The 14582-nt window shown below is 40.9% G+C and overlaps 2 protein-coding genes across 2 annotated transcripts; one reads left to right on the forward strand and one right to left on the reverse strand.

Annotated features, from left to right (window-relative positions):
* Window positions 1–5768: 5768 nt before the first annotated feature.
* On the reverse strand, window positions 5769–7398 carry LOC147854856 (uncharacterized). The gene has a single exon (XM_087331443.1). The coding sequence runs from the start codon at window positions 7317–7319 to the stop codon at window positions 5961–5963; it is 1359 nt and encodes a 452-aa protein (XP_087187569.1). The 5' UTR covers window positions 7320–7398; the 3' UTR covers window positions 5769–5960.
* A 2265-nt stretch (window positions 7399–9663) lies between these two features.
* EME1B (essential meiotic endonuclease 1B) lies at window positions 9664–14504 on the forward strand. Its single transcript, XM_087331441.1, has 10 exons — window positions 9664–9858; window positions 10672–11639; window positions 11748–11901; window positions 12276–12457; window positions 12565–12740; window positions 12965–13022; window positions 13513–13631; window positions 13774–13863; window positions 13941–14055; window positions 14169–14504. Exons 1-10 carry the CDS (start codon window positions 9777–9779, stop codon window positions 14343–14345), a joined length of 2121 nt encoding a protein of 706 aa, XP_087187567.1. The 5' UTR covers window positions 9664–9776; the 3' UTR covers window positions 14346–14504.
* Window positions 14505–14582: the final 78 nt, after the last annotated feature.

The following is a 14582-nucleotide window of genomic DNA, read 5'->3' on the forward strand; positions in this document are numbered from 1 at the left end:
TACAAAATAATCGCAATCATGATTATGAGAAGTGTTTACAATGGTAGTAGCAAAAGTTAGGTCGGTTAAGCAAATGGTGAGGATTCAAATTTCATAGTCTTTGACGGGCCCGCCTACGTCCAACAACTACACTGATTCTTGTTCATATGGGGTACTCCATGGTACTCAGAGCTTCCTTCCTTGAATCACCTTTCAACTTCCTTCCTCCATGCTCACCCAACACACTAAGATGGGTCGGTGAACAAGAAGAAGATAACAGAGAGATGCTCCAAACTCCACACTCCCCCATGTTATAGGTTTTTAGGGTTAGGGTTAATGAGAATGATAATGATGATGATTGGTAATGAAGATAGACATGGTGATGGAGAGTATGATGGTGACAGAGATCATATAGAGAAGCATTGCAGGGTGGGGGGTGGTGCCTAGAATGGCTCCACCCCCCTCCCAAGGGGGTTCAACGTGAGAGAGGGAGAGAGCAGAGAAAAGGTGACAAAGAGAGAGATTAGAGAGAAATGTTCATTCATGTTTCATTCATTCCCCATAAGCGGTTAAATAGTACAAGAGGGGGTAGATACATAGGGGTGTAAGCCCCATTGAGCATTCATACTGGACACTCACTCACACCTCCTTGTATCCCTCCACATGCACACACGTGTGCATGTGTTCACATACGTATAGATTCACAATTACATTTATGCCTCCTACACATACACAACAACATCATGATAACATTCGACCCTCGATCATCACACTTGACTCTCCGTACATCTCGTACGGGGTAACACAATATGGCACGCCCGTGGGAAAGTGCCTTGCACGTCGATCCCACATGCCTTGATGATGATATTTCTTTGACCGGAACTTCCATCGGTCCTTTCAACGATCGACTCCCTCGATCAGAGTGCTTCACTCGAACATCTTTGTCGGTCAATGAATCTTCTGCGACACGAACCTTCTCGTTCTGTCGGCTTACGAACTTTGGTAACATCATTCGGGTCATTAAAAAGACGTTGTATGTATGTGTGTTCTTCTTTGTATCTTGTGAGTTGTGTGTGGATCACGTCCATTTCTTTTAGGTAGATGAGTTTTTGAAATTGCCTCGTTGCCCTTTGGTTATTAAAACTCTAATATATACCCTCGAACTTTTGAATTTGCAATGGGTACCCTCAAGGTTTTGAAATTTGTTGCCCTTATCTTTGTCTTTTCCTTTCTCCTTATTGTTTTGTCTTCCTCTCTTTCTTCATTTTTTCTCTTCTTCCTGTCTGTTGGTCCATTTGTGTCTCCTTCTCTTCTCTTTCTTCATTTCTACTTCTCTGTCTCTCCCGGTTGCTTCTTTGTCTGTCTGTGGTTTTTGGTGTCTTTCTCTTTTTCCATGACATCTTTTTCTTCCTTCACTGTTCTTCTTCTTCCTTGCATTTCTCTTCTCTCTTCTTCTTATTTTCTGCATGTCTACCTCTTTCTTCTCTGTGTTGTCTTTGTTTTGGTTGTCGTGGTTGGTCGTCTGTCCAGCCCGTTTGGCCACTCCGGCCACTGTTCGGCTATACGGCCGCTTCGGCAGTTCCTCAGCCACTCTTTGGTCGCTCGTCCGTCTCCGTCTCCTGTCGTGGCCATCTCCGACCACTGATGTCGTCCTTGTCCAGCCGCCTCCGTTCGGCCACTACAACCGCTCTTAGGTCACTCTCCGGCCTCTCCTCCGTCTCTGTCGGTGTTCGGTTGTCGTCCTCCTCTTTCGACCGTGCGTTCGGTCCATCGTCTCGGCCGTCTCGTCCACTGTTCGACAATCGGTGTGGCCGCGCCCTTTCGGCCTCACCGGCCTTTTCCATCATTGTCTCGGCCGCTGTCCGGCTGCCTCTATTGTGGACTCCATCACCGTCTCTGTCGGTTCCCGTCCGTTTGAGTCCGCCTCTGTGTCTCTGGCTCCGTTGCTATCTCTGTACGGCCATAGTCCGGTGCCATCCACACCTGTTCGAGATCGGTCCGGATCCGGAACGGCATACCGATTCCGGTCCATCCGTCCACACTAATAGCTTACTTACAACCATTCCTTAATAATTAAATAACTCCTCCGTTTCACACTCTGGACTACTTTGCCGGCCGGTAACACCCCAACCCCAAACTCCAAGTAAGAAGGAGATGAAACCCTAAAAAAACCAAAAATAAAAGACCTCCAAAACTCATTAAACAACCAAAAAAATCCTTAGACATCAAAACAAAGACCCCCCAAAAATAAGCCCTCCTCTCCCCTTTGTATAGTGAAAGAGGCTTCTACCAACCACATTTAATGCTCTTCACCCTTTTATCATTGAAATGTAAAAGGATAGCTCCCTCATGCACCGGCTAGGACTTGAACTCTACCCTCCTTTTCCCACAATCTATACTAGCCTTATTTGTATCTTATGGACTTTGTCTACCCACTTGACCTAACCATGGTTACAACCCTCCTCAAGTTGCCTCACAAAATTTTCACTTTTGTATAGATTCCACATTATTTAGCATTGCAGATTTACAAAGAAATGGCATCCAACGAGGAAGATTTCATGTCCATCCTTAGATTTGTGTGGCTTTTATATCAATGGCAATTGGTCCAAGAGGTCACTTGCAACAATGGCAACCTCTACATTGCTTTCAACTAGCCAAAAATGTTGGTGAAGGAAGGTCACCAATATTTATTGGACCATGTGGCTAGCTACACAAGGACAAGCTCTTAAAAAGGTCGACGTGGGTCAAATTTTGGTTATTGTTGTCCTGAATAGCAATCTAGATGATGATGATTTAGCCCCAAACAATCAACATCAACATGAATACAACGCTATAAACATCTCATCACCAAACAATAGCAACACACCACAGAATTCCCCTCACACAAGGCACCATCGCCTCGTCCACCTCCTTCTACCCATGTGCCCTCTTGAATGGTTACAATCTCCCTCCTTGTTCGCCACCCCTCTACCCTAACACTCATTATTACGAGCATGACCATATAATATCTCGTGGTAAGTAATCCTTCCCTTCTTTACACTCTTGGTTAACCCTCACATGTTATCCTTGTGTGTAAAATACTATGGTATAACTTACCACGGGATATTATATGGTCATGTCCGTAACACACACTAACATAGTCACAACATCTGCCACACTTCATCATATCTTCCTAGCCACATTGGGAATCTTGTCCTCTAACATATTTGTTGATCCATGTCAACCAACGATTACAACACTCTCGGTGGGAGTAGTGGATTGGACTACAAATTATGGAAGGACCAACATCCCAAGAATTTTCTAATGATGGGTCACCTTTTTTCCAAAAAGAGAATATGGTATGCCTTTTTGACAGCATCAACCTCAAAACTGATCTAGAAATCTAAGAAAGAGTTCCACCCTTTGGCTACGATACACACCACTATCCCCAACGATACCCTCTCCCAACAAAGTGAGCGGCATGGCAACCACTTGCATAACCAACATGCCACCCTCATCCCATAACATTTCAATCTTTATGATACATTATTCTTCCTGACACACATTTATGGGTACTATTTTTAAATCGAGATTGAGTACAACATTGATATCCTTCTATACCCCCAAATTTATGTGGATAAAGTCCACAAGTAGTCTCAAGCCAACACAACCCCCTTGTGAGGGAGGTATCATGATGTTTGAGACCTACTGATGAAACCACCTAGTGCTAGCTCAGCACCCATCCATAATCCATCTGCACTAGCCCCCACCTTCTCTCTTCACCCTCATTCTTCCCTCTTCCACCCTCAGCCCAAATTCTTAAGTCAAAGAATGTATCCAAACCTCAGTTTTCAATTGGGTAGTTTTCTTCATCACCCCACATGGATTCAAGAGGGGTGCATATGCTCTATATCATGGTTGTCTTCGCTCAACATATCAAAAATATATATGATCTCGACATTCAAGCTATGATTCACATACTACAAGTACTCCAGATCCTACTCAATGATCCAAACTTCAAGGCACTCCCACCATCACCTTCCAATTGCCCCTCCGCGACTACTTCTCTACCTTGTGTGGGGAAAATGTTCACTTCTTCTTTTTTCAATGCCCTTCAACCACAAACAAGGGTCTCATGTCATTCAGCAACATCTTGGCAAGGAAGATATTCACGATTTTTTTTTTCAATGCCCTTCAACCACTCTTGTAGTCATTCAAATTTGCATCCATCGCACTTAGTTGTGATAATATCTTCTTGGTCATGGCTGAAGCATCTAGCGATTCATGCTCATTGCCCCAATATCGTTATTCAATAAGATAGGTGTGGATGACCAACACTTTCTTGAACTTAATATCATAACACAATCATGAAGGGGCTTTATTGACGCTTTGGTTACAACAAGGGGCTTTATTGTCAAGTCAGAGTAGAGGTTCTTGAGGTAGGGATCATTCTGACATTAACGGCCATGGAAGTGTTGTGGGTTATCATCCTTACATGCCAAGCAATGATGCTGATTACAATGGTATTTGATTCATCCAGTGGTTTAGCAAGAATGGGGGCCTGGCAATGGTTGCAATGGAAAGCTCAATAGAGCATACAATGGCGAGGCCAAAACAACAAAATTGGTCATCATGCAAATGATGGCAAGGTTGATAGGAGGCGACCATAGTGACCAGAGAGCTGATCGGAAGCATAAGGGCAAACGAAGGGGCCAAGTCAATGCTTACCGCACCATATTTCGCCTTGAATCAAAACCTAGAAAGGACACCTTGTTGGAAATTTAGCAAGATTGAATCAAACTAGCAAGGACTCTTTGTTGGAAATTAAGCATGATGGGGTAGGACCATATAACACACAAAAGCTTATCGGTAAAGCGCCTGCTATTTGCCTCATGCAGTCAAATCATCTCCCCACTCAACCAAAACATCACAAAGCGTTTTGGCAATCTTACATACAATGTATAAATATAACTAAACTATCTCATAGCATATAACTGACTTAACTACAATTAGTTGTTTTTCAAACAATTGAAGTGCACAAAAGTGTCCCTGGTGAAAGCTTAATGAAAATATTGTTTATGTTGTCATGTTCACCTTAACCAAACATTAAAAGAAATCTGCTTGCATTACAACCACAACCATTCTGAGGCCAAGCTTGAAATACCAAATCACAATTCAATGCAATTTACATGTCTACACCATGACAATACTTTTACACAAAGAATCAATTGTTCATATATGTATATCCATATAAAAGGTCCAGAAGCAAAGGTTCATAAAATCAGTGCTTACATAAGCTGAAGAACTTTATGCCACACAAGGTAAGGGGAATACAGTAAGATAAAAACACTCAGGGTTTACTTCATAAAAAACAAATTTAAACTCTTCATGAATAAAACCATCAAAAAAAGGAAATGGAATTTATATTCTAATAAGTATTTTTCAATCATGTTACCCTTAAAACCAAGCTGCAATAACAAACCACTGACAACAATAATGCACAATGCAAACCACAACTCAACCGAATTTCACAAAATGGCGACAGTAGTATGCATGCCCATCAAAGATGACTGGCAATATATGGCAACAGTAGTATGCAAACCCATCATAGATGACTGCCAATACATGGCAACAGTTGTATGCATACCCATCATAGATGACTGCCAATATATGGCAACAGTTGTATGCATACCCATCATAGATGACTGCCAATATATGGCAACAGTTGTATGCATACCCATCATAGATGACTGCCAATATATGGCAACAGTAGTATGCATACCCATCATATATGACTGGCAATGTTGCGATGAACCACAATATGACAGTTTCTTTCCATTTCCATTTCCATTTTTAGTTTCTTTTTACATTTTGACGCCTAAGGGACTTTGAAGCCTAAACATAATGCATGGTGGAAGGGACACAGCTACTAAGACAAAGCATTTTAAAAAGGCTTTTAAATCAAAAGGCATATTTTTTACGGATTTAGTCGAGACTATGAACTAAGATGATTGTTGAGGATGACCATTGCCTCCCGGCCCAGGAGGAGGTGTGGTAACAGATGCTTGTGGGTTCATGGTGGCTGGACCTTGCGGCTGAGGAGATGGAGGAGATGGAGATGGAGTTGGAGATGGAGTTGGAGATGGAGTTGGAATTGGAGAAGAAGCTGAACCCTCAGGAGGAGTCCACGGCCTACCGCCTCCTTGTTCTTGTGGATTCCATGTACGATTCCGAGACCGATTCATCATCCTACTCCTTGGTGGCCCACGGTTCGGAGGTGGGGGAGAATTACCTGCATTGTCCTCATTCTTCTTGAACACAAACAAGGGCTTGTAGGGGCCAAAGTACTTGTCTATGGCGGCACACGCTGCATTCTCAGGGAGAGAATCAAGATACTCATCGATCTTTGGGTCCCGTGGTGGGAACCCAGGCCATGGTCCAAGATACTTCTCAATCACTGCACATGCGGCACTCTCAGCAACGAGGTCTTTCCCAGACTTCTTCTCTTGGCCACCAGCCGAGAAATTCCTTCTAGAAGAAGCATTGTTGTTATAATTGTTGCTGTTGTTATTGTTGTTGCTGTTGCTCGGTTTTTCAAGCTTTAAATCGGATGGTCCAAGGTATTTATCAATGACCTCTGCTGCTGCGCTTGTTCTAGGTAGATTGCTTGTGTTTGCACTTGATGGAGGCTTCAGGTTGTTGTTTGGATGATTTGTATTCGCACCGGGTCCAGAAGGTGGTGAGAAATTGTTGTTTCCACCAGCAGGATTCGAACCATAGCCCTGCATCCTAGGTGGTGGTGATTGCTGTTGCCATGTTTGTCTAGGGTTAGGATTAGGGCTGGGGTTTAAATTAGGGTTAGGGTTAGCCGCTTGTGGTTGCGTAGGATTAGGGTTAGCGGCAGGTGGTGGTGGTGGTGGTGGTGGTGATTGACCATAGTTAGGGTTCGGGTTCTGGTTGGGATAAGGATTAGGATTAGGATTAGGATATCCAGCTGCTGAGGTGCAGAAACAACTCCGCATACTATACCTCTGCGAGCCTTTCCAGCTACACATCAAGCAATCAGCGGAAGAGTATCTCTGGATCGACACGGCAGTCCCCGTGCGATCGGATCGTGGCGGGCAGCATAACCCTCTTTTCAAGGGGAAGCTCTGTGGGGCATGGCGTGCAGATTCAGGGAATCGAGAGAATGGGGAGCGATGGCGTACCTTAGAGTGAAGCCCAGAAGCAGGAGACGACGAAGAAGAAGCGGAGGAGGAGGAGGAGGAGGAAGAAGCAGCAGCGATGTGTCGGAGTGGATGGAGGATCAGAGAGGACGCCATAGCCGGGCCTTCCCTGAGCAGAGAGCCTGCTCCAACCATCGGCGCGGAGAGAGACAGAGAAACCCTAAGACAGAGAGGCAGAGAAACCCTAAGACAGAGAGACAGAGAAACCCTAATATGTGCCTTCTTTGCTCTGTCTGTGAGGAAGGGGTTTTTGGAAGCCTTTTAAACGAATGAATGAATGAATGGAGAAGATAAGGTTTTAAGAGGAAGCATTTTCAAAACGGTTTAGAGGTTTGGTTCGGTTCGGTTCGGTTCAGCTCCGGCTTGAGCCTTCTCAACCGGTTTGAGCTCGGTTTGGCAAGGCGATGCTCATAATAAGGTTTTGTTTATTTGTGGCCCTATCATGTAACGAGTCGTGCATTATTGGTGCCTTTGATGACAATACGTAATAGAGTCCTCCCTCGTATGGACGAGTATTTCGGAGAGGCTTTAGGAGCTTCGATAAGAACCACTCGCAACTACTCACCATGATAAGAGTCCTCCTCACACATGGGCATTCGAGGGGAAAATTAAAGGACTACCTAAGAGTACGTGTATTGATATATGTAAGTAAATGGGTACTTGTACACCTATGTATATGCTTATGTAAGAATGTGCATTGAGTTTTATTAATTTTAACATATATGTGCTCGAAATATGTATGTGTTTTTGTAAAACTGTGAAAATATGTAATGATGTATATGCGTATGAAGTCTTTTAAGCTTCTATGAATAGTTGTGTGAATGTTTATGTAAAGATATAGGTGAACAACAGTGATTGGTAGTAGTAGGGGTATTTATGAAAATGGGGAACGGAAAGTCTAGCTTGGGCAGGTAGGATTTTATTTTCTTTATTTTATTTTTCTTTTTGTTAGTGTAAGGTTTAAGTCAAAGCTTGGGGCAATTGACATCACTTGCAAATATGGACGATGGTAGTGATAGCGAGCAAAAGCAACAACATCAGCAAAGTGTGGCGGCATAAGGAGAAGCTCCTCGACTCGAGTTGCAAGCTTCCCTTTGATTATGGGAAAAGTCTGCCTGCCTCTCAAGATTTCCTCGAAGCTCGGCGCCTTTTCACACATGGCGTTCAAGAGACTTCCTCAATGTAAGGGTGCATTCCTCGATTGTGGGTTTTACTCAAATGCCACATGGCACTCAAGGAAATCCCCGCGATGTTGGTGTGGCAATTGAGGATTTAAAATTTCATCCCAAAATTATCAAATTGTCCTTTCTGTTGGATGTCGTTCAATGGATGGGATGTTGGCTATGGTCGGCATGGCAGATTTGACTCATGTCGTCTGAAAAATCTATGGTTTTGTCAATAAGTTTTTACTCGGTGATTGGATTCGCATTCTCAACACTCGAGGAAACAACATAGGTCATAAATGCCTACGATTAAAACTAGTGCATGCCACAATATTGTAAATGGTGCAAGGCCTTTGTCATGCGCCATCTAGAATTTTATTTGAGAGCACCCATTGGATATATCGGGGCAAGTGCCTTTGATAGAACATCCCAAGTCGCTACATTGAATATGGGGAACACCCTCACAAACCAAATTACCTTAACAACCCCCACATCCTTGTATTGGAATGTGATTCATAGAGCTTGAGTTTGTCTACAAGGTCAAAACTCATGGGGGGCTTACTAAGAATACCAACTAGTAGGGTTTTGAATGTTTGAGCATGACAATGGGGGTCTTGAAACAAAGAAGATGGTTTAAAGAGGTTTGTTTTGTTTGATTTCACAACCCAGTAGAAGGGACATGACATTTGAACAAAAGGACAAATTATTCTTTCTTTTCCACTGATCAGCATCGTTCAGGGGTAAGCGATCGAGTTATCAACACAAGGTCTCATGTGGGTCAAGAATCCCGACTTTTTTTTCACGCACCTTTTGTTACACCACACCACACATAACTTAGTTGGAACCTCATGCCTCATGGTCTCCGTAGGAGCAACAGAGCCATGCCAACAATGGAGCGAATAATGTGTGAGAGAGGGTTTCTTTGGGTTTCCATAGAGTTGAGAGAGCCATCTCTAGTGTATAGCGAGAATTGGGGATGACCGACCCTGTGTTTTGGACTGGGGGGTATTCTTGTAATTTAGAAAAGAACAATACATGTATGTATGTACATACATACATACACATACACATGCATGCATACATACATACATACACACATGCATGCATACATACACTGCTACACACATGCATGCATACATACACTGCTACACACATACACACATGCATGCATACATACACTGTTACACACATACATTCTGATTCAATCATACACACACACACACACACACACACACACATAGATACATAGATACATACATACATACATACATACATGCATGCATGCATACATACGTACATACATAGTGTGACAGTAGTTCTGGTCTTCAGTTTTTTGAACGAAGCCAAGAGGTCTCTGTCTCGGCCTCTCTCCCTCTCATTCCTTTTCAGTATCTTCTATTGAGAGAGAGAGAGAGAGAGAGAGAGAGAGATGAAGATCGATCCGGACACTGAATTTGTTACCCTCTCAGACTCCCTCCCTTCTCCCATTCCGAAACCTTCCCATCTCCAAGGTGAGGTTTGCGTCCCTTCCTCTGTGTTTCTCGCGGATGCAATATTAGAAATTTGATCAATTCATTGGTTCCTTCTGATGCATCATTAGGATTCTTGGGTACCCCTTTTTTTTCACTTTCATTTTATATGTATACATATATGAGAAGGGATTCTATGCAGAAGCTGTGTGATTCTATTGAATGCACACATCAAATTTTTATACTGAAAAGTGAGGCTTGGGTTACGATTTAAAACTGGTTTTGAAATAGACCCATTACTCTTGTTTTCTCTTAATTTGGTTTATGAGACATCGAATGCCCTTTTCTTCTTAAAAGTTCTCAAAGTATGAGAAAGGGTTTGTATGGGTAAGATGGATGGGTCCATGGTAAACACTCAATTCTTCTAGTATGACAAATAAGATTTGGATCTGTAATCAATTTTTTATGTTTTGAGATAGATCATGCATTTTCCTTTCAGTAACACACATACATACACATATATAGTTGAAGAATAGGGCTTGTAATGTTGATTCCATGTGTTCTGTCAAAAGATTATACTCTTCCTTGCTCGTAATATTTTTAACATGATACAAAAGGCTTTTAGTACCATATTTTCAAATAGAACATGCACTTTCTTTTGTTAAGTTTTTCGAAATATATATAAGAGTATGGTTTGTAGGTTGACTCCATGTGTGTTTTTGATAGCATATTTTTTAATATCTATACACACATAAATAAACAGGTCTTGTCGGATTGATTCTATGGAGAATTCTTGTAGATCTATCCACATATTTCTTTTAGTAATGAAAAAAAGCTTTTGGATTTCTGGTGCAGGCAAAACGAAAGTAGTATGTCTTGATTCTGATACAGAATCAGATGGATCATATGCACATGTATGCGACAATAAGCGCAAATCAGTTGATAAAAGAAGTATGTTTACATTTGCATCATGTCATAGTCCAAACCCCAAGTTTGAAGAGAATGTGGACGTAGCCCATGGCCATGATCATAGCCGTATTCTAGACACTTCACCAAGTCATTCTTCTTCTTTTGAATTGGAGGATTACAAGCATTTTGAAAGAAACCATTCAAGTGAAGGTATTAAAGATGTAAGAACATGCTCAATTGAGGGTATTAAAGATTTTCAAAATGTTAGTAGTCCACAACATGAAAGTGGATGTGCTTCATTTATTACCATTACAACTCCATCCACGTCTGTTTGTGAAGTTAAGAGCTGCTCTCTGGAGTTGAAGTCGAACCATGGGCAAAAACATACACATCTTGACGTCAGTGACAGGGTTTGTCTAGAGATAAAGGACATAGACAATAATGCAAATGATACAAAAGTTGCTTACAAGGCATGTTTTAGTTTGCATAGTGATGAATCAGATGGTTCCTTGTCTGGATGGAATGATCAGTTGAAAGAAATGATGAGGAAAACTGAGAAATCTAAACTTAATGATGTCCATGTTGAGGACGTCTATGAGAACAAAAGCAATACTAGTGAACAAGATTCAATACAGAAAAAAAAGCTCTATGAATCCACCAGACAGAAGGAAAGAGACATGGAGCTAAGCGATAGTGGTGATAGTGTAAGCTGTAAACGGCCAAAGAAAAGTATCATAAGAACAACTCTGATAGAACAAGAAATAGAAAAGCAAAAGAAAGGAGAGAGAAGGGTGAAAGATAAAGACAGGGCGGAAGCCAGAAAGCAGAAATTGAAGGAAGAAAGGGAGATCCTTCAACGTGAGAAACAAGAAGAGAAAAGAAGGCAACAAGAAGCAAGGAGGCAGAAGAATGAGGTGTGAGCTAGCACTTTCAATATCACATTGAAATCACTAAATATTTTGTGTTCCAATTTAGGAGAAGAAGGTATATATAACCTTTTTGGAAATTCCATTTTGTAATAGGAAGAGAGGAAAAGGAAGGAAGAATTGAGAGCAGAAGCAACCGAGAGACGGAAAATGGAGAAAGAGAAGGGAAAATGGGAGAAGGGCAAGTTTGCCTTACAGAATATCACCGCATTTGTGGACACTCAGATTTTGGAAGGAGGGTTGGTTGGAGGTAACTTCTGCATTTCTTTTCTTTCTGTGCTATTATTGATATGTTTGATTTTTTTCTAGTTATTAGCAATCAACATGTGATTTTTATGATTTATTCAAATATTATTTCTTTGCAAGAACCCATTTCCCTTGTAAGTTATGGTTTTGAAGATCCTTCGTGCCGCAGTAAATTTTTCCAGAAAACCTCTTATACAAAGAGAATTGAATTCTCTTTCTTTCTTTATTTCCATGCAATGATTTCTTGTGCTTTACCTCTCCTCTACTTTTGGTTCTCTTGTTTACTAATGCTTAGGGTAGGCATACAAAGCTTTGTTTCATGCTGTTTATTGTTTATGGGTGTTCAATGGACTTTTCTGTCCTAAATTTTATGGTCAGGCCATCTTTTGACTCGTTTTGCTGAGAAGGGCTTTAAGTATCATCTCGTGCAGAATCCAGTTAAGAAAACTGTGACCTGGAAAATGCAATTTCCGTCCGATGATCCTTTACTGAATTCACAAGGGGATTCTCAATTCCAAGAATCACAAGAAGTGGAATCATCAAAAGAATCCAGACCTCAGGTCTGTATGTGCTTGAAGATATATCTTTTTATATGATTGCAAAGAAAGATTTTAATGGGAAAAAGACAATAATAAAGTTTAATAGATCTTTCTATGACATTCTGCAGCTATCGTTAAAAAGCACACCTATATCATATGTCCTTGTTGTGCTAGAAGCCGAGGAATTTGTTGACATGATCAACAAGCATGCTCTAGATAAGCATATCAAATCGTTGCAAGATATATATCCTGGCTTCACCTTATGCTATTTGATCAACAAGCTTATGAGATACTTGCATAAAAGGTTTGAAAATTAGTATTCTTGTGTTATGTTTCACATGTAGCCTTGATTAAACATTATTATTTTCACATGTGGAGTGATATTTCCATATGCATAGTCTTGATTAATGTTCCGCATGCAAATCTTCATTAGCACACATGACATACCACATGCAACCTTGATTGGGAGGTGATATTAATTTGTTTGGCTTCATGGCAACTGGATTGATGTATTCTTATGTTTGGCAGAGAGCAGCAGCAGTATAAGAATCCTGAAAACAGTTGGATTCGGCCACCTGTAGAGCAAGTAACACAATGAATCACGTACACTCAATTTTTCTTTATGAAGCATATGCATACATACATATATGTATATAATCTTAAGGAAAACTCCTGAAACTCCCATGCTTTTCTTTATTTTACCAAATGCCCTCGACTTTTCATTATTTCCCCAAAGGCAGCTAATTTTTGCTATTTTCCCAACCACCTTTATCCCCCGAAAGACAAACAAAGGATGCGTGGCCATGTAACTGCTCATGTAGTACATATGATTGAGAGAAAGGAGGTGAATTAACCATACGATTGCACTAGAGGGAGTGGGTGATTTGCATTTGGGGAATGTGAATTTTTTCGGCATTTGGGGAATGAGGAAAAGTTCGGGCTTTCCAGAATTTTTCCTTACCATATACATGCCTACAAAACTAATGTTCTTAGAGAATACAGGTTATCTTGGATTTTCTGAAGGTCTTTAAATTATTAACTTTGTTGTGTTTATTATTATTTGTTCGCAATGGTAGATTTTGGCCAAACTAATAACATCCTACGATGGTGTGCATTCACGTTTATGCCTTGATGAAGCCGAAGTAGCTGAACATATTGTGGGGTTAACACGGAGTTTAGCAGAGTGTCCATTCAAGTATATCTCATATACCTTAATGTCTATTATTGTTCCTTAATGAGTTATTGTTGTCCTTGGCTATTATTTATCTATACTTGATGATTCATTATTTGTCTATATTAGACTATAACTTATGCCATGCTGATTATTCATTTCAAAGATGCAAATTGTCGGCACTTTCTTTAAGTGCGAATGGAGATCATGTGGTGAAAAATGACCCGAATAACAATATGATAAAAAAGAATCTCTGGTAGGGATCACTTAGCTGACATTCCTGTCTTATTTATTCATGTTTAACTTAAGTACACTAGTATATTCCTTGCACAGGATGAAAGCGTTGGTAGCATTGCCAAAAGTTTCTGGAGCCTGTGCGATCGCAATTGCAAAGAAGTATCCTTCGATGAATGCTCTTTTTGAAGCATATTTGGATCCATTAAGAACGGTATAACTGCTGCTGTATTCTTGTTGATGTCCAACAAGTTTTAAGCATTTTTTGGTATTATGACTTGACGGTTGTTGACTAAAGCATTTCATTAATTGTTTGATCTATTTTAGGTGCATGAGAAGGAATTCCTTTTGCAAGATCTAATGAAAGAGGGGCTTCTAGGACCAGAGAGTAATCGACGCGTGGGTCCAGCTTGCTCACGACGTGTTTATCGGATTATGATGGCCCAGCAAGGGAATCTTCACACTGATGATGTGGAGGAAGGGGCAGATTTGTTTGAAGATTGAAAATGACCTTTTGTGGCTATACTCTCTAATTCGGTCTTGACATCATCTTGTATAGATTGTTATTGTCTCAACTAACATAGCTCAATTAAGCTAATGATGTATTATATATATTTGTTCTCATAGCTTTAATCAAAATTGAGGTTCTTTTTTATCTTTTCAGACTTTTCATAGATGTCCCTGTAACCGTGTATGGGCACCATTCCGTGTAGATTGTTGGTCTCAGTTAACAAATTCAAT

The sequence above is a fragment of the Azolla caroliniana genome, unplaced genomic scaffold (genome assembly GCF_043228905.1).
Source record: "Azolla caroliniana isolate FFs.n. ecotype wild unplaced genomic scaffold, voAzoCaro1.0.p SCAF_15, whole genome shotgun sequence".
In the NCBI taxonomy this organism is placed as follows: domain Eukaryota; kingdom Viridiplantae; phylum Streptophyta; class Polypodiopsida; order Salviniales; family Salviniaceae; genus Azolla; species Azolla caroliniana.

Excerpts from the sequence above, each read along its gene's own strand:
- LOC147854856 (XM_087331443.1), bottom strand. The coding sequence starts at position 7,319 with ATGGTTGGAGCAGGCTCTCTGCTCAGGGAAGGCCCGGCTATGGCGTCC.
- EME1B (XM_087331441.1), top strand. The coding sequence starts at position 9,777 with ATGAAGATCGATCCGGACACTGAATTTGTTACCCTCTCAGACTCCCTC. Across the intron at positions 11,902-12,275 it reads GGAAGGAGGGTTGGTTGGAG|GCCATCTTTTGACTCGTTTT; the intron begins GTAACTTCTGCA and ends TTTTATGGTCAG. Across the intron at positions 12,458-12,564 it reads CAAAAGAATCCAGACCTCAG|CTATCGTTAAAAAGCACACC; the intron begins GTCTGTATGTGC and ends GACATTCTGCAG.